Source organism: Felis catus, chromosome A1, assembly GCF_018350175.1.
Source record: "Felis catus isolate Fca126 chromosome A1, F.catus_Fca126_mat1.0, whole genome shotgun sequence".
NCBI classification, from domain to species: domain Eukaryota; kingdom Metazoa; phylum Chordata; class Mammalia; order Carnivora; family Felidae; genus Felis; species Felis catus.
The window spans coordinates 205,532,901-205,557,170 of record NC_058368.1 but is presented as its reverse complement, the minus strand read 5'-3'; the positions used below and the strand labels follow the sequence as shown (position 1 = coordinate 205,557,170).

The 24,270-nt window shown below is 38.7% G+C and overlaps 1 protein-coding gene across 1 annotated transcript in view; it reads right to left on the bottom strand.

The window, feature by feature from the left end:
- The window catches only part of OXCT1 (3-oxoacid CoA-transferase 1), a 137,000-nt gene that overhangs the window by 8,521 nt on the left and 104,209 nt on the right, over positions 1-24,270 (bottom strand). The window contains exons 14-15 of the mRNA XM_003981437.6: positions 16,661-16,750; positions 6,856-6,936 (exon numbers count right to left, since the gene is read on the bottom strand). Coding sequence (XP_003981486.3) covers positions 6,856-6,936; positions 16,661-16,750 — 171 coding nt within the window. The remainder of the gene's footprint in view (positions 1-6,855; positions 6,937-16,660; positions 16,751-24,270) is intronic.

Sequence of the window (24,270 nt, the reverse complement as noted above, 5' to 3'; positions counted from 1 at the left end):
AATCAAAAGACATAGGGTAACAGAATGGATAAGAAAACAAGATCCATCTATATGCTGTTTACAAGAGACCCACTTTAGACCTAAAGACACCTTCAGATTGAAAGTAAGGGGATGGAGAACCGTCTATCATGCTAATGGTCAACAAAAGAAAGCCAGAGTAGCCATACTTATATCAGACAATCTAGACTTTAAAATAAAGACTGTATCAAGAGATGAAGCAGGGCATTATATCATAATTAACGGGTCTATCCACCAAGAAGAACTAATAATTGTAAACATTTATGCACCAAATGTGAGAGCACCCAAATATAGAAATCAATTAATCACAAACATAAAGAAACTCATTGATAGTAATACTATAATAGTAGGAGACTTCAACTCCCCACTCACAGCAATGGACAGATGATCTAATAAAAAAATCAACAAGGAAACAATGGCTTTGAATGACACACTGGACCAGATGGATTTAACAGATATATTCGGAACATTTCATCCTAAAGCAGCAGAATATACATTCTACTCCAGTGCACATCGAACATTCTCCAGAATAGACCACATACTGGGACACAAATCAGCCCTCAGCAAGTACAAAAAGATCGAGATCATACCATGCATATTTTCAGACCACAATGCTATGAAACCTGAAATCAACCACAAGAAAAAATTTGGAAAGGTAACACATACTTGGAGAGTAAAGAACATCCTACTAAGGAATGAATGGGCCAACCAAGAAGTTAAAGAAGAAATTAAAAAGTATACGGAAGCCAATGAAAATGATAACACCACAATCCAAAACCTCTGGGACGCAGCAAAGGCAGTCATAAGAGGAAAGTATATGGCAATCCAGGCCTTCCTAAAGAAGGAAGAAAAGATCTCAGATACACAACCTAACCTTACACCTTAAGGAGCTGGAAAAGAACATCAAAACCCAAAACCAGCAGAAGACAGGAGATAATAAAGATTAGAGAAGAAATTAATGCTATCGAAACCAAAAAAACACAGCAGAATAGATCAATGAAACCAGAAACTGGTTCTTTGAAAGAATTAACAAAATTGATAAACCACTAGCCAGTTTGATGAAAAAGAAAAAGGAAAGGATCTAAATAAATAAAATCAAGAATGAAAGAGGAGAGATCACAACCAATACAGCAGAAATACAAACAATAATAAGAGAATATTATGAGCAATTATACGCCAATAAAATGGGCAATCTGAAAGAAATGGACAAATTCCTAGAAACGTATACACTACCAAAACTGAAACAGGAAGAAACAGAAAATTTGAACAGACCCATGACAGTCAAGAAATCGAATTAGTAATCAAAAATCTCCCCCAAACAAGTTGGCCTTCCAGGGGAATTCTACTAAACATTTAAGGAAGAGTTAACACCTATCTTCTTGAAGCTGTTCCAAAAAACAGAAATGGAAGGAAAACTTCCAAACTCTTCCTATGAGGCCAGCATTACCTTGATTCGAAAACCAGAGACTCCACTAAAAAGGAGAACTATAGACCAATTTCTCTGATGAACATGGATGCAAAAATCCTCAACAAGATATTAGCCAACCGGCTCCAACAATACATTAAAAAAATCATTCACCACGACCAAGTGGGATTTATACCTGGGATGCAGGGCTGGTTCAATATCCACAAAACAATTAATGTGATTCATCACATCAATAAAAGAAAAGACAAGAACCATATGATCCTCTCAATAGATGCAGAGAAAGCATTTGACAAAATACAGCATCTTTTCTTGATAAAAGCCCTCAAGAAAGTAGGGAATAGAAGGTTCATACCTCGAGATTATAAAAGCCATATATGAACGACCCAATGTTAATATCATCCTCAATGGGGAAAAACTGAGAGCTTTCCCCCTAAGGTCAGGAACAAGACAGGGATGTCCACTCTCGCCACTGTTATTCAACTTAATATTGGAAGTCTTACTCTCTGCAATCAGACAACACAAAGAAATAAAAGGCAACCAAATCGGCCAGGAGGAGGTCAAACTTGCACTCTTCAAAGGTGACATGATACTCTATATGGAAAACCCAAAAGATTCCACCAAAAAACTGCTAGAACTGATTCATGAATTCAGCAAAGTTGCAGGATATAAAATCAATGCACAGAAATTGGTGGCATTCCTATACACCAACAATGAAGCAACAGAAAGAGAAATCAAGGACTCGATCCCATTTACAGTTGCACCAAAAACCATAAAATACCTAGGAATAAATCTAACCAAAGAGGTTAAAAATCTATACACTGAAAACTACAGACAGCTTATGAAAGAAATTGAAGAAGACCAAAAAAAAAAAAAAAAAAAAAAAAAAAAAAAAAAAAAAAAAAAGGACAAAGATTCCATGTTCCTGGATAGGAAGAACAAATATTGTTAAAATGTCGACACTACCCAAAGCAATCTACATAGTCAACGCAATCCCTATCAAAATAACACCAGCATTCTTCACAGAGCTAGAACAAACAATCCTAAAATTTTATGGGACCAAAAAGACCCCGTATAGCCAAAGCAATCTTGAAAAAGAAAACCAAAGCAGGAGGCATCACAATCCCAGACTTCAAGCTATATTACAAAGCTATAATCATCAAGACAGTATGGTACTGAACACAAGAACAGACACTCAGATCAATGGAACAGAATAGAGAACCCAGACATGGACCCACAAACATATGGCCAACTCATCTTTGACGAAGCAAGAATGAATATCCAATGGAATAAAGACAGTCTCTTCAGCAAGTGGGGCTGGGAAAACTGGACAGTGACATGCAGAAGAATGAACCTGGACCACTTGCTTACACCATACACAAAAATAAACTCAAAATGGATGAAAGACCTCAATGTAAGACAGGAAGCCATCAAAATCCTCGAGGAGAAAGCAGGCTAAAACCTCTTTGATCTTGCCCTCAGCAACTTCTTACTCAACATGTCTCTGGAGGCAAGGGAAACAAAACCAAAAATGAACTACTGGGACCTCATCAAAATAAAAATCTTCTGCACAGTGAAGGAAACAATCAGCAAAACTAAAAGGCAACTGACAGAATGGGAAAAGATATTTGCAAATGACATATCTGATAAAGGGTTAGTATCCAAAATCTATAAAGAACTTATCAAACTCAACATCCAAAAAACAACTAATCCAGTGAAGAAATGGGCAAAAGACATGAATAGACACCTCTCCAAAGAAGACATCCAGATGGCCAACTGACACATGAAAAAATGCACAACATCATTCATCATCAGGGAAATACAAATCAAAACTACAATGAGATACCTGTCAGAATGGCTAACCTTACCAACTCAGGCAACAACAGATGTTGGCGAGGATGGAGAGAAAGAGGATCTCTTTTACATTGTTGGTGGCAATGCAAGCTGGTGCAGCCACTCTGGAACACAGTATGGAGGTTCCTCAAAAAATTAAAAATAGAACTACCCTGTGACCCAGCAATTGCACTACTAGGTATTTATGCAAGGGATACAGGTGTGCTGTTTCGAAAGGGTACATGCACCCCCATGTTTCTAGCAGCACTATCAAACAATAGCCAAAGTTTGGAAAGAGCCCAAATGGCCATCGATGGATGAATGGATAAAGAAGATGTGGTATATATACACAATGGAGTATTACTTGGCAATCAAAAAGAATGAAATCTTGTCATTTGCAACTATGTGGATGGAACTGGAGGGTATTATGCTAAGCAAAATTAGTCAGAGAAAGACAAATATCATATGACTTCACTCATATGAGGACTTTAAGAGACAAAACAGATGAACATAAAGGGAAGGGAAAGAAAAATAATATAAAAACCAGGAGGGGGACAAAACATAAGAGGCTCTTAAATTTGGAGAACAAACAGAGGGTTACTGGAGGGGTTGTGGGTAGGGGGATGTGGTAAATGGGTAAGGGGAATTAAGGAATGTACTCCTGAAATCATTGTTGCACTATATGCTAACTAATTTGGATGTAAATTAAAAAAAATAAGACTAAAAAAAAGTCTAAAAATAAAAAATAAAATCATTGAAGGGCTCCCAACTGCCTTCCAGATAAAACTCAAATTTCTTAACAAGGTGTTCACATTCCTTTACAATTTAGCCCTTCACTGTCTTTTCAACTGTAACCTTCATAGTCCAGTCCTGCCCTCACTCTACATTGCTCCGCTGGCAGGTCCTTGGGTTGGCTGTTTATTCTTAATAGCTCCACAACTCTGCCTATTTCCTTTCCTTAGCCCAGAAGGGCCTCTTTGGTCTTATTCTAACTTGTAAAACTCCTACTTACCTTTCAAGACTCATCACTGAATCTATCAATTTTCTCCATCAAGAGAAGTGTACTACATTTATTCAACAAGCATTCGCTGCGTATGAGCAAACATCATGCAAAGTACTGGATAAACATTGACGAGTGAGACAGGCAGAGCTGAGAGGTTTTTTCAATACAGTGGTGAGTGCTGAATTAGGGTACGTACTAGGATTCAGGGAAGCACCCAGAAGGCTTGTGGAGAGAAAGGAAAGACTTGCCAAAGGAAGAAACATATAGTTGAGACATAAAAAAAATGAGCAGGAATTAGCTAGATGGGAAGGGTGAGAAGAACATTCTAGGGAGGGAAACAAGATGTGCAGAGTCCCAGAGGAACATGGAGGGTAGGGAAGGCAACACCATTCACAGCATTTTAACAGATGAAGTGGGGAGAATTTAAAAGCAGAAAGAGAGAAACTGAGATTGGAGGAGAAAAGGTAGAGTCTGTGAAATGCCTTGCAAAACCCATTACAAGTCTGTATCTGATACCATTCGAACCTCTCCTGACACTCTCCCCAGGTTGTTAGGCAGACTTCTTCTCTCCTGTGTTCCTAACTCCTCATCTGGCATGGCTCTTCTCACATTTATTACCCTAGCCTCGGGTACTGCCAGATGCACGCTGTCCAGCCCTCCTGAATGTGCTCCCTGGGGGCGGAGACTGATCTCTTTTCTGTAGCACACTGCTGGTAATACTCTAGTTCAGACAAGATGCTCGCAAAATCCTTATTAAATGAATAAATGCATAAGACAACAATGTGAACAGGGAGAAAGGATAGATACAAGTTTTTATAAATGGCAGTAAAGTTAAATAATAGTCTGTTATATCATAAGGAAATGTAGGTATGAGATGACAGGTGTCCAAATGAATGGTGCATGACTGAGGATGAGGCACAGGCAGGAGTGCGAAGATGGCCAGAAACCTCTTCGTGATCAAGAGGAAAATTGCATGAGGCCTAAAGGATGGATAGGATTTGGGGAGGCAGAGTCGAGTGGAACGTATTGCAGCTAAGAGCAGTGAACTGGTAAGAACTAGGCCAGAGAGCACATGTAGTGGGGATGGGGGAGAGGGCTTACTTAGGAGAAGAGGAAGATCAATGGGAAAATGTTGGTGGAATTATCCTTAGAAGGTCTACCACTTCATTAAAGAAAACAGGATTGAGGACTGCTTTGTCGTTATTTTCAAAGTAATAGAATCTTTTCAGTAAGTCCTGTCACCACAATTTTGTAGGGGTTCAAGAAGCGGTAAGACTCAGGGAATGAATGGTGAAATAAAATATTCTGTAGTTTTATCCAATTTCTATTCTCTACAAGTCATCTTTATGGAACTCCACATAAACAGTCCTAGGGAAAGGCAACATTTACAACACAATGCTCTTTAAAATGTGGGGGCCCCCAGGTGGCTCAGTTGGTTAAACATCTGACTCTTGATTTCGGCTCAGGTCATGATCTTACGGTTCATGAGACTGAGCCCTGTGTCAGGCTCTGCACTGACAGCGTGGAGCCTGCTTGGGATCCCCTCTCTCTCCACATCTCTCTCTGCCCCTCCCCCGCTTATGCATTTGCTCTCTTTCTCTCTCTCCAAATAAATAAACATTTTAAAAAATGTTTAAAAAGTAAAATGTGGATCTGTCAAGTACTATGAACCTCTGAACCTACTTCAAAGGGGTGCATTAGGGTGCTTCTTACCACACTTCAGTGAGAGGCAGCAAACCAGACTAATGCCAAGATGCTGTCCCTGTGGCTCTTGCAAAAAGAACAGCATCCAAACGAACCAACCCTGATACAGATAATTTTGTTTTCTGGTTTCATCAAGACACTGAATCAAGAAAACGGCACCCTCCTAGCTCACTTAGGAGAATTATGTCATTCCAACATTCTAGGTTCAAGTCTGGGTCAGAAAGATGACTGTAGACAACTGCCAGTGAGGCTTCTCTCAGATGTGAGCAGCTTTCAGTCACACCATTACCAACATTTTCCATCTAAGAAGAAAAAATCTAGAAAAGCAGTAAAATGGCTCATGTGTTCTGAAGTTCTTTTTATAGAAGAGCTGAAAGCATGCAAGAACCACAGAATAGATTTCTTGGCTCACTGTGGGCCTTTGAACCCAAATGATGAAAACCCCAATTTTGACAGAGTTTCCTAAAATGAAATCAAACAATTTGTACTTGTGAGTGGGAAAGCAAAGAAAGGTAGGAATGATTAATATATTCTAAACTTTATATACATCATCCATCTTAGACATGTTAATAGTCCAAGTAAAAGGATGAATAAAACTTCTCTTTGATTATATATACTGTCAAAGTTACCAAGGACAGTAGTGCAATTGTGTATATGCTGCATGGTATACACACCAGAGAGGTGCATGTCAAGGATTCTACATATAGAAACATTAAATTGACGAATTTTCCTATTCAGTCTACCCACGGATTAACTTAATCCTATGACTACCAACATACCCTTTTAGAGGGTGATGAAAAAAAATCTAAGAATTCTTATAAATAAAAAAAAAAGTGCTGGCTGACATTAGAGGAAATGAAAAGAGGCACTGTACCTTTTCAGTAATGATGCGGTTGACGCACTGCTTTCCAGTCAGTGGCAATGTACATTTCTCCATGATTTTATGTGTATTTCCCTGTTTTAAAAAGAAGGAACATCAAAAGAGTAGTTAGGGACCAATTCTTACTTAGAAGTGGAATAATGATAGGACACACAGGAACTATCAGAGAAAGCATCTCCTAAGTACAGGCTGTTTCAAAATCTTTGCACAGTCACGCTTTTGCTTTCTTTCTGGGGATAGCTTCTGTTCCTAACATAATTTAGGGAGAATACCAAATGGATAGCAAAAGCCAGAAATGATTTAGTTGGGAAACACCTTGTCATAAATTTAAACTCTCAAGTTTCAGTCCTTATATATAACGTAAGAGAAATTTTACTTCTAGTATCCTGCTTCCTTTTCCTTTTCAGGGAATGGTCTCCTCGACAAACACGAACTATTATTCACCAAGGATAAGAAGCATGTACGAGATGCGAATGTGTAATACCCTTCTTAAAATTAATTTTGTTAGAAAAGTAAAACATACATGAAAACACCAATGCCTAGCCTCCTTTACTTACTTTTGGACCTGCTCTCAACAGGAATCAATTTTTTTTTCTAGCATTTTCTTTTGTATCTATACATTTTCCTATTACCTCTTCTTTTTTACAAACTGGGTTCCATGCTATTTGTTTCTTGATTAATTGATTTTAGACACTATGTACTAACTTCTTATTGTGGTACATGAAGACTTAACTCTCTTATAAAACCCTGTCCTCCACTGTCATCTGCACTTCTTCATTAGAGCTAGGCTGCAAACTGTAGTTAACTCAATGGTTAGAATTTACACCATTCTGCCTCAATGACCATGTAAAACTGTTCATCGCTGAGCCAGGCAGTATAGTATATCATGGTTTTATTTACTTTCTCATACCGCTGTTTGCTGTTCTTGGAGTTTGTCTGAGCCTCAGTTTGCTCATAAGTAAAATGTATGAGCTGTCCTAAATCTGTATTTTTTAACTACTGTACCCTTTCTTCAAACATAAAATAAAAAGGGAGTAAGAACAGAAAGCAGAGTATTTATACAAAGAAAACAAAACCATGAATTCAGAGAGATGTATGAACCCCTATGTTTACTGTAGCCTTATTTACAAGATATGAAAGCAACCTAAATGTTCATCAATAGATGAATGGATAAGGAAGATGTGGGCGCACACACACACACACACACACACACACACACACACACACAGGAATATTATGCAGCCATAAAAATAATGAGATCATGCCATTTCAGACAACACAGATGGACCTAGAGAGTATTATGCTAAGTGAAATAAGTCAGACTGAGAAAGACAAACAGCATATTTTACTCATTTTACTCATAAGTGGAATACAAAAAACAAACAAACCTAAATAAACAAACAGAAAACAGAACGAGACCTATAAATACAGAGAAAACTGATGATTGCCAGAGGGGAGGGGGTGGTGTGCTGGGCAAGGCTGGTGAAACAGAGAGGGAGATAGATGCTTCCAGTTATGGAATGAGTAAGTCGTGGGAATAAGAGACACGGCACAAGGAATGTCATCAATGATATTGTAACAGTGATGTATTGGGTCAGATAGCAGCTACCCCTCTGGGGATCACAGCATCATGTACAAATCTGCTGAATCGCTATGCTAAACACCTGAAACTAATATAACACTGTGTGTCAACTATACTCAAAAAAAGAATGGAAAGCAGGTTTTCACCCATTATACCCCTTCCTCCAGCCTACATCCCAATGTAGACATGGCCTCTGGGCACCTGTACGGAAACACAATTGAAACATTAGCTCTGATGATCTGATTATAATTATCATTAAGCTCCTTTCTAAGTATCAAGCAACAGGAGCCTAATTTAGTATTTCCCTTGAGGATGAAAGCTACTTCATCATATTCTAGATCTTCTACTAAAAAATGGAAAAATGCTTCTACTGATTCTTTTTGGGGTCTAAAGCCACCATACATGGTGGCTCAGTTGGGTAAGCATCCAACTCTTGATTTCAGCTTGGGTTGTGATCTCACAGTCATGACATGGAGCCCTGCTTAAGATTCTCTGTCTCCCTCTGCCCTTCTCCCTGGCTCATGCTCTTACCAACAGTAAACAAACAAACAAACGAATGAATGAATGAATGAATGAATGAATGAATAAATAAAAATAATAATAAAACACCACACATGATGTCATAATCATCTTTCGACATCTTACTGTTTTACCACTAAAATAAGCACCTGCTATCTGGCTTATATCTCTCTCCAATTTCTGTCAGATCTACTGTACAGTCATGGGCAAGGAATTTCAGATAACTAGGTTTAATTAAAAAGATTTTGTTCCTCACAATAAACTTTCAACTCTCCAATGCACCAGTAATTAAAAGGTTTTAGTGTACTTCACCCAGTGCATGGCACAAAAAGTATTATTTTTTGAATAAATGAATGGGAGGAAAATGAAAGGTCTACTGGAAATCCCAGATGGATTTCAAAAAAAGACAAACCCTACTATTTTAATTTAATCAAAATGACTGCCAAATACATACAAAATGGATACACATTACGCCTTTAATAACAAGTTATATGCTTCTGGATCTTACTGTATAAGAAAATTTATAATTGTAGAAATAAAACCTCATTTTCACTTCATTTTTAATGCTCTACTTTCCTTCCCAGTTTCAAAGGAAGTTTGCACGTGTCACAGAAGCTTAATTAAGGAGCTGAAATTAATGATGAATATTCAAGCTTGTACAGTTGTCAGGTCTCCTTACATTGAATATAACTCAAATAAGGCATGTCACAGTGAATTCCAGGCCTGCCTGGGTACAAAGGGAGCAATCTGTGGGCCTCTGAAGAACATCTTTTGCAGGGAGCTCCTACTTTGTTCTCATTATTTGAGCAAGATCCACATCTGGTGTGAGCAAAACTACTTGGATTTTAATGAACAACGAACTCCATTTTAGGAGGAATCAGGAATTTTAACTGACAGGACTAACAGAGACCTTTCATGGACTATCTGCTATATAAACAGGATAGCGTATGGTTAATAAGAGTGTGGGCTGGAGCCAAAGGGCCTGAGGGTAAAGTCTGGCTCTGCTCCTCCCGGGCGGTGCAAAGTTCCTGGGCCTGGGCTTCCCCAGCAGCCCTCCCCCCATGGGGCTACCGCAACGGCTCAATGAGATCCAAGTGTCCAGCACTTTGCAAGTGCTCAATAAATGTTAGCTACCATTTGTTTACACAAAACCTATTTGACAGTTCCACAGTCTACCAGGGAATTCTTTAGCTCTTATGTTCCTATAAGAAGTTAGACATGTGATTATGCAGAAAATGGCCTAAACCCAATTGCTGAGACCCACAAAACTAATGAAACCACAAGATGTTTTTGGGGACACACCATACGGCTGGCCTAGGAAACTGGCACCGGGTGTATTCTTGCAGTGAGAACAATGTAGCTAGATGACTCCATTCACATTTAGCTCTAGCACATAACACAGATAAAGGAAAAAGAGAAAATGAGAGGCAAGAGATTAAAGAATGTCACAATTTCAGTATTCAACAATAGGTTAGCTATGAAGCCAACGTATAACTAACTCCCACTTCAGGGCTCTATTCTAACCATGCCCGGCTGAGCCTTCCAATGTGGCATGGCGGCTGCATAGATTAACGATTCACAAAGGAGGAACAATTGCTGAGTTTTCAGCATTTAAAATTAAATCCTAAAAAAGAGAGGCAGTGTAGTGTGTGTGGCAGCAAAGAACACTGTACGAAGAGTCTAAAGAGCCATTTTTTTCATCTTATTATCTGCCATTTAATGGTCATTTGATGCCTTCAATTCTTTGCGCTGTAGTTTTCTGTATGGTTGCCTTGTCTTCCTCACCTGGGTACCGTAGGAATCACACAAAATGTTCTGAAAGTGTCATAAACTAGGAGAGGTAGAATCTACACACAAATATTTAGGGTCCGTGAGGTCTGCTTCATCCTTACCATTCTGCTTCTTTCTTTCTTCCCCAAGAAGAAATGCCAGAAAAGGCAGAGGAACACATACCAAGTACAGCATTAAAAATGCTTTGACTAGTCCCGAGGGCTCCTGATTTCACTCGGTCCTTATTTGTGGACTTCATCAAAACCTTGATGAATCGCTAAATCTCTTCCTCTACCTGCCTCTCCATTTTTTCTCTTTCCCCCCCCTTGATCACTTACAGGCCTCATGGCAACACCGAGGAATTTACCTTTTTCTTTTTAAGTGACTTAGGGCCATAGTACTTTGTATTACTTGCTTAGTGGTGATCTCTCTTTAATTCTTTTGATATTTGTGTAAAATCCTGGACCTAAATTCTTCAGTAACGAGTCTGGTTAAGTGATAATAAATCCCCCTGGTTATCACTACAGTAAGCTTCATGTTATCACAATAAACTTAATCCCAAATAACAAGCTGTTTCACAACATGATGATTTTTGCATTTGATGTCAGCATTTATTCACCTGAGGCAACAGAGCGTGCATGTAATAAGATTTTGCTTTACATAAAACGCTATTGCTCATCTTTTCTGTTAAGTGCTTATTTTAAATGTGGCTGCAACATATTTCTTCTTTTAGGAAACTTCTTTGGGGAAAGCCCTAATGACCAAGTACAAGAGAAAGCAAATTCTAGAAGTTGGTTGTTCCTTAAAGGACCAAGTCTTTAAGCCTTCATTCATGCTACCCAAAATACACACCACCACACAAGCACCACATTCAAATGGCAACACTCTCCCTGTTCTTCAGGACTTGCTGTCTGAATATTATAATTCTAACTGAAGGAACTCCAACAGAGCTAGAGCTGTAAAATACCATGTGACTGAGTATCTAAGGACCACTACAGGCTACTTTCTAGTCCCAAGATATGTACTTACACATTCCCAACATCGGTGAGCTCACTAGGAGAAGCACAGCGAGCAGAAGTATGTGAAGGGACTTACAAGACTTTGGGGAGATAAATAAAGGCATGATCAAAGGGAGAAGCAAGACATCTCAAGACTACAGAATGAAACACACACATTTATAAGTCAGGAGAGAAGCAGAGTGAATTATACCTGCTCCCTCTTAAAGCTTCAGGGCTTCCAGTAACTTGCTGAAAAGATGGGCTATGTAGGCTGAACTTTGTAAGAGAATATTCAGTACTTTGGAAGCACAATGAAACCTATGACAGATCTCTCTTTGGGCTTTTGCCAAAACATCATAAAAGCCTGAATGTCACTGCCACTTGCCTTTTCTTCTTCCCACTGGTCTCAATTCTTAAACCAGGTGAAAAAGCTTCTACACACACACACACACACACACACACACACACACACACACCACACACACCACAAATACAAACTATTCAGGAATGCTGTATCACAAAACACATGACTGTGCAATCACCATTATGACTGGTGAGGTACACAGAAAAGAAAAATGGGACTGGCTAATGAAAGACAATCAAGGTATGAAGGGTAAAAGGACAAGATGATATTACTCACACTGAATTCATAATCATGGGATATTTTGGCCTTTACACAGCACCTATTTGCTAGGGATTCCAACAATCCACAAAGGACTCGAACAGAAAGACTCAGCTAGCTCTGAGAACAGTTGCTATTACAAATGGTGTTTCTATGTGGATGTAATAACTGTTTGTGGCTACAGGCACATTCTCAAGGGGAAGACTAACCAAATGAGATGATACATATAGCAAGGCATTTTTTCCGAAAACAGCCTTCGGGGCTTTGAGATCTTAGAATACAAGGCCATTTTTCTGAAATATAATATAAAAATCTTTATCATGGCCTTTTATTTTCTCTCCAAAGACTGCATCCTATGATCTCCAGCCTAAGGATGGCACAGCCCAGGTATGAACAGGAATGATTTTCTCTTTCCATTCATGAATTGTTGTGGTACCTCAGAAAGCTTCTCTGTGAATCAGTTTTCCTTTGAAGAGCCACGGACAAAGTCTCAGAATTTAAAGTTATTAGCTTAATTAAATTCTATAAGACATTTTAAAGAGCTTTAGTTGGACTGTGTTCTGCTTTTTTTCCCCCCATTATAACGTTTTTTTTGGCAGGCATTTCTATCATTAATGAAGAAATAAAAAGGCAAAACCATGTAAGCATTTCTATTTTTTTAAGGTAAATTTTTTTTCTAAACAGATCCTAGCCACAAAATAGTCTCATTAGCAAGTTATAAAATATTGACAAGCTTTTATAAATGAAAAAATATTACACTAGCTGAAACTGTGTTAATTATAAATTATCCCAACAAAGAAATACTTTATTTACCTTGGGATACTTTTCAATGCTGTTGAAAAGTATTCTAAGAATGTTTCCCAGGGAAGAATTTTTTGTTTAAAAAAATCTTTCACATTTGTTGGCTTTTGGTAACACATTGGGTATAAAATAAATAGGACTAAGAAATCTCATTTACTTTTTATAATTCCTCCCCACAAAAAATAAAGACAATGTAAAACTACATTCAAGATTTCTATATGATACCTTTGCTATCAGATATAGATTAGACGTTATCGAAAGATATTCACAAAGATTTATTCCCAATGTCATAACAACGACGATTCCCTTTATCCCTTCAGAATCCAGACCTCCTACTGTAATAAAAATAAAATCTAAACCTCTTTTAGAAATAGAGCTTTCGTTTATGTTCTCTAAAATAGGTACCCAAGATTTGCTTGTTTCCAATAAATGACAACTATGACCGAATTTCCCTGCTTTTGTGCTTTGAAAGTTATACCCTTAGGAAATGTATCCAGTACACAATATTGAGAACAAAGTACTTTCTTTTATGTTGTTAGTGGTGATGGTACCTGCCAGACAAAAAAGGTTATTAAAAAAAAAAAACCTGAAAAAAACAAAAACGGAGGCCCAAAGGCAGGATACATGCATGGGTTCTTGGCTTGCTTTTGCTCCAAATTTTCAACTTGACTTCTATCAAAATATTTAACCTCTAGGAAATTGTTTGTTTTTCTTTGCAAGGGAAACAACAATGAGACCTACCTCACAAGAGTATCATAATGATAAAATGTGGAGGCAGTAATCTTGCAACTGCTTTGAAAAACTTAAAGGTGCTCTACATGTTCAAAGTATTATTATTTGAAGAATTAATAAATTCAACAAGTATTTATTGAGTCCTAATGGGCATCAGACATGATTCTCTTCACCTGTTATAATTGATGGAGTCCCTGCCCTCATGGAACTTACATTCCAATGAAAAGGGGGATGAAGGTCAGGAGAGGGGGGACTTCTGTTTTATAGAACAGTCAGGGAAATGCTTCTGTGATATTGAGCAGAGACGTGCGTGAACTGAGGGAGCAAGCCATGCAGGTATCAGTGGAAGAGCATTCCAGGCATAAAGAATAACAAGTATTCTGCTTTGACTCACCAAAGCAAGGAGAGCCTTAGGGAAAATTTAAAAAGGGAGAGTGATCCTTGTGCAACCTGAAGCTTTCAGAAAAGGGCTGGTTTTAAATCCTGGTGCGGAGATGGCTCTGGTGAGGATGCGGTGTGGTGTGGTGTGATGAACACATGAACTGAGTGAGACTCCGAACTCTATCATACACCTGGACAAGTTTCTTAACCTGCCCACATCCCAGTCTTACTGAAAAGGGTCCCTGAGAAGCTAGCGACATGAAGTATGTACAATGCCAAGCACAGGGCCTTGTAGCTAATAAGGACTCATACTGCTACTACTTTCCTTCATTTTCTTGCCATTCTTAGAGGGCAGAAGAAGGCCACGTCAAGAGATGAAGAGAAGCCTAAGAACAAAGGTAGTCAGACACCAAGAAAACTTTGCCTAGAAAGAAGAAAACAGGAAAAATGTCTGCTTCTATAAAAAGCTTTAGTTAGGGATTTCTAATGAAAAGTTTAAAGGATGATCTCTTTTCCTCTTTCAGAAATTTTGGCTGAGACAAAAGACTTTGGAAAAACAAAAAGAGAGAGAAAAAGAGTTTGTTAAATACAGGCCTAACACTTTGAAAACAAATGCATGAAAAAAATCTAAAATGAGTCGGACTTCAGCATCTGTGCACCAACATTAAAGTAATAACAAAAGGGAAGTCAGAAATGTCTATTTATCCAAATAGACATTATGTTCCAGAAAAGATGTGGATTTGATTTGCATGCTTGGCATCCTTTTGCCTCTGAAACGAAGTATTTTGGATGCTTTCACAAGGCATCTCTCAGAAGTCACCTGTGTGGGTTTCATTTCTATTGTTCCGTATTTACGCTCTACTGCCTAGTTTCCACTGTTTACAAACCAATTTAGGATATTTTCATATTTATTACACTTTTCACAACAGAACAATTTCATGGCACACATCACTCTGTAACAGAACTCCTTCATGGGAAGCAAGCTCCGTGCTCTCCCAAGATGCTGATGCTGCATCTCTAAATTAAAACAGGGCAGATGAACTAACACTTCCATTCAAATTAACAGGTCTCAAGGTGAGAACAGGTAGATTTTGTTTTAAACCTAAGAATCAGGGCCACTTGGGTGGCTCCGTCAGTTAAACATCTGACTCTTGATTTCAGCTCAGGCCATGATCTCATGGTTCGTGAGTTCAAGTCCTGCGCTGGGCTCCATGCAAACAGTGCAGACCACTTGGGATTCTCTCTCTCCCTCTATCTCTTCTGCCCCTCTCCTGCTCACTCACATGCTCTCCCTCTCTAAGTAAATAAATAAACATTAAAAAAAAAAACCCTAAGAATTATTTAAAAAAAAAAAAAAGGAGAATGAACAAAGGGCATAGATAATGAAGGGAGTACCACCCAGGATCAATTTTGCAAATCATCAGAAACCCACAGACTCAGCTTAGGAAAGCAATTAAGCTCAGTTAGTTTAAAGACACTGAGCTGGGAACAAGGAACAAAGTTGTACTGATTGCTCTATAGTTAGAACACTAGGCTTTGGAATCATAGATACCCAGTTCTAATCTCAGTGCCACTAGTTTAGTGACCTCAGGCAAGTTACTTAACCTCTCTGAAGCTGTTTTTGAAACCATAAGAAAATACCTGGATTAAGTTCATTAAGCTTATACATGCAAATACACAGAGAGGGCTTAATATACTGCCGGAATACAGGAAGCTCGATAAATGGTAGTTATCATTATTGTAGGATGATGATATATCATCATCATCACCACGACCACCACCACCAAATGTAAGCTCCACGAGGTCAATGATCTTTGAGTAGTTTTGGTCATTGCCAAATTATAGAAGTACCTAACATTATAATCAGCACTCAGCAAATATTCAATGATACATCAAAATAAAGGTATCATACTTTACAGAATAAGGATGCTCTTTATCACCAAGTCCACCACTTTCTAACCCTTCCCAAAATGGCATCTCACAGCTTTGGTAAGAGACCACACCATGCATTTGAAAATAACTGTTGTTAAAAGGCCACATTCTGTTGTATTTTTCATTTTGCAAGCACAGAGCAACCATTATAATCATCTTTAAACCTAAATCAAAACATGTGCCCTGACATATTTTCACTGAGTTTGAAGACTTTATGGCTTTAACTTTTATTGTGTAAGCAAAGTAAATAAAGACCCCCCCCCGTTTGTTTCACTCAAAGTTAAAGAACTGTCTAGCTGAATGACAATAAGTAACTACTTTTATTTGCAGCCTTTCTCTCTAAAATATAAATGCTATCAATTTGAATGATCCTGAGAAAACAATAAAAAAACATGATTGCATGACCTGTAGTATGTACAGGATCTTGGCATACTGTGAATTTCCAAAAGCAGCACACATTACCTTTGCAGAATGCTCCATGGTGACCACCACTTTGGTCTTAGCACTGGACACGAGATCCATAGCCCCTCCCATTCCTTTCACCATCTTCCCCTACAAAACAGAAGTGGGAAATAAGATGTAATTCTCTTTCAATCCTTTAGTATGTGGCAGAATAAAATTAACTGGTAAGAATAAGTCACTGGAATAAATGAGCGAGAAAACCTCACTGATCTTTACTGCTTAGTACTAGAAGCTTTACAATATTAATATTCTGTTACTGTATTATTCTGTGATTGAAAGATAACTTCCGGGGGTGCCTGGGTGGCGCAGTCGGTTAAGCGTCCGACTTCAGCCAGGTCACGATCTCGCGGTCTGTGAGTTCAAGCCCCGCGTCGGGCTCTGGGCTGATGGCTCAGAGCCTGGAGCCTGTTTCCGATTCTGTGTCTCCCTCTCTCTCTGCCCCTCCCCCGTTCATGCTCTGTCTCTCTCTGTCCCAAAAATAAATAAAAAACGTTGAAAAAAAATTTAAAAAAAAAAGAAAGATAACTTCCGGACAAATATTATGATGTCAGTTTTATTACATTGTGGCTAACATTATTTTGTTGATGATATATTAGCAATAAGACAATCAGTGGATGAGAAAAATATTAAGAACCTTTTCAGAATTCTGGCACTTTATTATGATTATAGTAATAGCAGACTGAAATCCACATACCCCTGACATCCACTTTCTTTTTAAACACAAAATCGGCACCACTGAGTCTTCAATTACAAACACTTTCTAAAGCACTCTCTTGGATTTCCTGCAGATTAAAATGCCATTACGTAGTAGGTTAAGACACTCGTGGTGTTTCCCTAGTAATGATTAATATGAAAAGGTGGGTCTGTCTTTCTAAACTTGGCATTTATCTCACTCTTAGAAAAATAAGCCAAACAAAACAAAAAATATATTGCTGTCAAGCAAAAACAAAACAGAAGCAGAGTTCAGGGCCTCTCGCCGTTCCCATTCTATTTTTGTTCACCTGTCCATCTCCTCATTCATTAAACATTTACCAGCCACCTTTTGCACGCCATACACTCTGAATATTTCCCACTGTCTGTTCTGTCTCCTGGTTACAGAGTTTGGGAAAAAGCAGGTGTTTCCAGAGATGATGAAATAAATTCCTCCTCAAGTACATGGAAGAGAAATGTCATCTAACATCAAAACCTCCTTAAAATTTTATTTTTAATCCGAGTCCTCTTGCTGATTTGACGGTAAACTCTTAGCTCCTTCCCCAAAATTTCATAGCTACAAGGAGATTAGGCAATGTACTCATACCTGGCTTTAAAACATAGAGGGCTCAAATCCTCTGATATCAAGAACATTTTAGAGGTCAGTGCAACACTGCACGAACATGAATTTGATGTGCATTATGTAAAGGAAAGGATCAAGTGGTCAGGATGTCTTCGTGATTTGGAGCCTGCCACTAAATGAGATGGGTAGCAGCTGGCAATGGCTGGAGGGTGGCAGCAGGGAGCGGAGATGGAGAGCAGGAAAGACGCAGAAGGTACAAAGTCAGTCCGTCTTCAGACATGTAAGTTTGAAGTGAAACAATATCTATGTGGAAATGTGTAATATTATACTTCAGTGAGCCATGCCATCATCCTTAGTTAGCTGCAGTTTTAATAAATTAGGTATATTATTTTCATAATATTTCTGTAGAGAACACCAATACCTTATGGGATGAAATATGAATAACATTTCTGTAGAGGAATATATTTTCTCTACTATTATGGGATGAAGTATGAGTAATTTGGAGACAGAAGCAATGAATGTCTATCATTAACTCCAACACTAAGGAAGCTTGAGATTTTTAGAGCATCAAAAGACACTAAAGCAAGTCCATTACAGAATGTATTAATCTGTTGTGATAAGAACATCCAGCAAGTCTCAGCTTCCAGATAGTGTCCTTAGGAAGACTGTAAGGGTATAAGTGTTAGTAGGATGAAGAAGGCAAAGAAAACCAGAAACCAAGCTAGCATGTTAAAAACTTCTTGAATTAAAAAAAAAAAAAAAAAAAAAAAAAAAGAATCCTTGAATTAGAATATACCAGAGGCAAAATTTCTCACCTGTGGCACAATGATTATAGGTAAAAGCTTATGCCAGTCTGTTACAAAAAGTTTGTCCAATTCAGGTGAATCTGATTTAGACATTTTTAATCATTGTCAATTATTTAAGAAATATTTATAGAGCACCTACTGAGTACAAAACACTGTGCTGGCAGGGATATAAAGAGCTATAGAACATGGTAGAAGAACCGTCTCTTTGTCTTAAAAAGAACATTTCTTGGGATCTCATCAATATAAAAAGCTTCTGCTGTCCAACTTCGGGTCAGGTCATGATCTCACGGTTTGTGAGTTCGAGCCCTGCATCAGGCTCTGTGCTGACAGCTCAGAGCCTGGAGCCTGCTTTGGATTCTGTGTCTCCCTCTCTCTCTGCCCTTCCCCCGCTCATGCTCTGTCTCTCAAAAATAAATAAATGTTAAAAAAAAAAATTAAAAAAAAGATAAAAAACTTCTGCCCAGTAAAGGAAACAATCAGCAAAACTAAAAAGCCACCAACAGAATGGGAGAAGATATTTGCAAATGACATCAGATAAAGGGTTAGTATCCAAAATCTATAAAGAACTTATCAAATAATCCAGTGAAGAAATGGGCAAAAGACATGAATAGACGCTTCTCCAAAGAAGACATCCAGATGGTGAACAGACACATGAAAAAATGCTCAACATCATTCATCATCAGGAAATACAAAGCAAAACCACAATGAGATACCATCTCACACCTGTCAGAATGGCTAAAATTAACAATTCAGGCAACAACAACAGATGTTGGTGAGGATGTAGAGAAAGAGGATCTCTTCTGCATTGCTCATGGGAATGCAAACTGCTGCAGCCACTCTGGAAAACAGTATGGAGGTCCCTCAAAAAGTTAAAAATAGAACTACCCTATGACCCAGCAATTGCACTACTAGGTATTTATTCAAGGGATACAGGTGTGCTGTTTTGAAGGGACACATGCACCCTAATGTTTATAGCAGTGCTATCGACAATAGCCAAAGTATGGAAAGGGCCCAAATGTCCATCAACAGATGAATGGATAAAGAAGACATGGCGTATGTATGTGTGTGTGTGTGTACACACACACACACACACACACACACACACACACACACACACATATACACACAATGGAGTATTACTCGGCAATCAAAAAGAATGAAATCTTGCCATTTGCAACAACAAGGATGGAACTAGAGGGTATTTATGCTAAGCAAAATTAGAGAAAGACAAATATATGACTTCACTCATGTGTGGAATTTAAGATACAAACAGATGAACATAAGAGAAGGGAAGCAAAAATAATATAAAAACAAGGAGGAGGACAAAACATAAGAGACTCTTAAATATAGACAACAAACTGAGGGTTAATGGAGGGGTTGTGGGTGAGGGAATGGGCTAAATGGGTAAGGAGAACTAAGGAGGGCACTTGTTGGGGGGCGCCGCCTGGGTGGCTCAGTCGGTTGAGCGTCCGACTTCAGCTCAGGTCATGATCTCGCGGTTTGTGAGTTCAAGCCCCGCATGAGGCTCTGTGCTGACAGCTCAGAGCCTGGAGCCTGCTTCAGATTCTGTGTCTCCTCCTTTCTCTGCCCCTCCCATGCTCATGCTCTATCTCTCTCTGTGTCTCTCAATAATAAATAAACGTTAAGAAAAAAAAAGTTTTTTTTTTTAAAAAGGAGGGCACTTGTTGGGATGAGCACTGGGTGTTATACATAGGGGATGAATCATTGGAATCTACTCCTGAAATTGTTACTGTACTATATGGTAACTAACTTGGATGTAAATTTAAAAAAATTAATAAATGGGTGTGGGTGAAGGGGGAACGGAAGGAAGGTGGTCAAAAGGGCAAACTTCCAATTATAAGATAAATAAGTACTAGAGATGTAAGGTACACATGATGACTATAACTAATACTGCTGTATGATATATAGGAAAGTTAAGAGTGTAAATCCTGAGTGTTCTTATCACAACGTTTTTTTTTTTTTTTCCTTTTCTCCTTTCTTGTGTCTATAAATGATGGATGTTAGTCTGAAAGTACTGTGGTACTCATTTCACAATATATGTACATCAAATCATTGTGCTATATGCCTTATACAGTGATGCATGTCAACTATTTCTCAATAAAACTGGAAAAAAAGAAACTTAAAAAAGAAACAGTCTTGTGGACTCAATGTAAAGGAGTAGCCTTTATCACTCAATGAGATTCTGATGTTTTACCTTCAAAGCAGCACATGCTACAAATTTCAAAGCACTATTTTGATACTGAAATATCTGTTTCCAAGAGTGAAGAATACACCAGATTTGGCGCAGAATACCTAAGATCTATTCTATTAACCCACTGTACAACATTGGCAAATTCTCTTGAATTGTGTCTGAATCCATTATCTATAAACCAAGACTAAGAATATCCATCCACCCAATCATAAAGCTGTTATGAGGAGTGCATGAGACAATGCATGGAAAATTATGGAGTAAATAAAATTTACAAATTCATTGACTTATCTTGTCATCTAGTCTATTCGGTTTACTGAGTGTCTAGCCTGGCACTGTTCTGGGTACCAGAGTTAGAGATTATCATAACAGGCCTTTTTTCCTCATAAATTTCATCATCTGAGGGAGGAAGAGCATTGGGAGTAATTATGGGGACTTGGACCAAACTTCCTTCCTCTACAAGAAGCAGTACCACGGTTCCCTCATCCCCAAGAACCTAGTGCTAATCTCCTCTTCCCTGCATCCTTGCTATCTAATATATAACTGTATCACAGTGAATTTCAACCTTTTTTTCATTATAGGTGCTTGGGTGAGTGAGGAGCGAATGAGTTAAACTAACATGGGCATGTTCAGGTCCTAGCAGAGCACTCGAGGATACAAGTGCTAACTGTGCCTGGCTGGGGAAGCAGAGGCGGGAAGAGGCAGGCAGCTCAGGGGGATTTCACAGAAGAGATGTTTCACAACAGCAGTCTTACCAGATGGCAAAAAGAACAGCAGCGTCGCCTAATAGAAAGCATTTCTAGCAAGTTAACAGGTAAACCTTCAAATATTTGGCTTTCCTATTTTTTAAAGTAAGTTCATTGTATTGGAAAAAGAAAATAACATATTTCCTTCCATTTCAACTCCCAGATGATTTCTGAGACAGAGTCAATTACTAAATGAAAACAATTCGTTCTATCTATACCGGCAGAAAGAAACAGGGTTATTATGAGACATGCTCTCCAATGCAAGTGGGAAATTCATCACCGTCCTTCAACCCACCTTAGCAGCCACTCTTTTGGGACTCAATTACTTGCGTTTCCTGGTTCTGTACTGCAGGGAGGGGTGGCCATGTGCCTGAGCTCTAGACAGTGGAAGGAGGGAGACGATATCTGTGGTTTCTAGCCTCTGGCCCGTAAACACTTCTCACATGAAATCCCTCATGCCCTTTTGCCTTCTGGAATCTGGACACTGGCATCCAAGGCGACCTTGGAAGATGCTAAGCTTCCTTCAGGGTCCTTCAATGACTGCGTGCAGCAGAGCCCACTTACCCAGAAACACGCTGCACCGTTCAATATAAGTGAAAAATAAATGCATAGGGTGCTAAGCCACTGAATTTGGGAGCCCTATTTGTTACAGCAGCTCGTGTGACTAATATAATGATGTGGTGACCAAATGAATTCTATAGAGGGGATAGAACTGAGTGTAGAATTAGAACTGTTTCACAGCATGGAGGTTCCTCAAAAAATTAAAAATAGTACTACCCTATGACCCAGAAATAGCACTACTGGGAATTTATCTGAAAGATACAGGAGTGCTGATGAATAGGGGTACATGTACCCCCAATGTTTATAGCAGGGCTCTCAACAATAGCTAAATCATGGAAAGAGCCTAAATGTCCATCAACTGATGAATGGATAAAGATGTGGTTTATACCACAATGAGATACCACCTTACACCTGTCAGAATGGCTAACATTAACAACTTAGGCTACAACAGATGTTGGTGAGGATGTGGAGAAAGAGGATCTCTTTTGCACTGCTAGTGGGAATGCAAGCTGGTGCAGCCACTCTGGAAAACAGTATGGAGGTTCCTCAAAAAGTTAAAAATAGAACTACCCTATGACCCAGTAATTGCACTACTAGGTATTTATGCAAGGGTACGCTGTTTCGAAGGGGCACATGCACCCCAATGTTTATTAGCAGCACTATCAACAATAGCCAAAGTATGGAAAGAGCCCAAATGTCCATCGACGGATGAATGGATAAAGAAGATGTGATATATATACATATATATATATATATATATACACACACACAATGGAGTATTACTTGGCAATCAAAAAGAATGAAATCTTGCCATTTGCAACTATGTGGATGGAACTAGAGGGTATTATGCTAAGTGAAATTAGTCAGAGAAAGACAAATATCATATGACTTCACTCATATGAGGACTTAAAGATACAGAACAGATGAACATAAGGGAAGGGAAGCAAAAATAATATAAAAACCAGGAGGGGGACAAAACATAAGAGGCTCTTAAATATGGAGAACATACAGAGGGTTACTGGAGGGGTTGTGGCAGGAGGGATGGGCTAAATGGGTAAGGCGTACTAAGGAATCTACTCCTGAAATCATTGTTGCACTATATGGTAACTAATTTGGATGTAAATTTAAAAAATTAAAAAAAAATTTTTTTTAAAGAATAAAAAAAAGATGTGGTTTATATATACAAAGGAATACTACTTGGCAATGAGAAAGAATGAAATCCTGCCATTTGCAACAACATGGATGGAACTGGAGGGTATTATGCTAAGTGAAATAAGTCAGTCAAAGAAAAGACAGATACCATGTTTTTACTCATATGTGCAACTTGAGAAACTTAACAGAAGGCCATGGGGAAGGGAAGGGGAAAAAATAGTTTCAAACAGAGAGGGAGGCAAACCATAAGAGACTCTTAAATACAGAGGTCAGACTGAGAGTTGATGGGGGCAGAGGAAAGGAGGAAAGGGGCGATAGGCATTGAGGAGGGCACTTGTTGGGATGAGCACTGGGTGTTGTATGTAAGCGATGAATCATGGGAATCTACCTCCAAAACCAAAAGCACACTGTATACACTATATGTTAGCCAACTTGACTAATATAATTTAATAAATTATATTTTTTTAAAAAAGAGCTAACTGATTCAGCTACACAACAGAGGAGGGAGCAGACCTTTGAGGGGGACGTTTTACCACTGCTCCTTGAAGGAGGGGACTAGGCAAGATACTGAAATTTACTTCTGTATCCAAATGTCCAACACAAGCTTGCCATTTTACAGAGATGAGATACAGACCTCACTGCCATCTCTAGCTCCCTCCCCCAAATCCAACATCCTATTCGACATACAAAACAAGAAGCTGCTAAGCAGTGAAGTTATGAAGCTAAAAATGTACCTTTAAATAAATCACAAGAGGGAAAGTGATTCTCCGAGAAAAACAGGCCTATGCTGAAGAAGAGACTCTGGGCATGATTGAAGCACGGGGCCAGGGTGACACAAAGTACGGCTTTCTTAAAAATCTCAT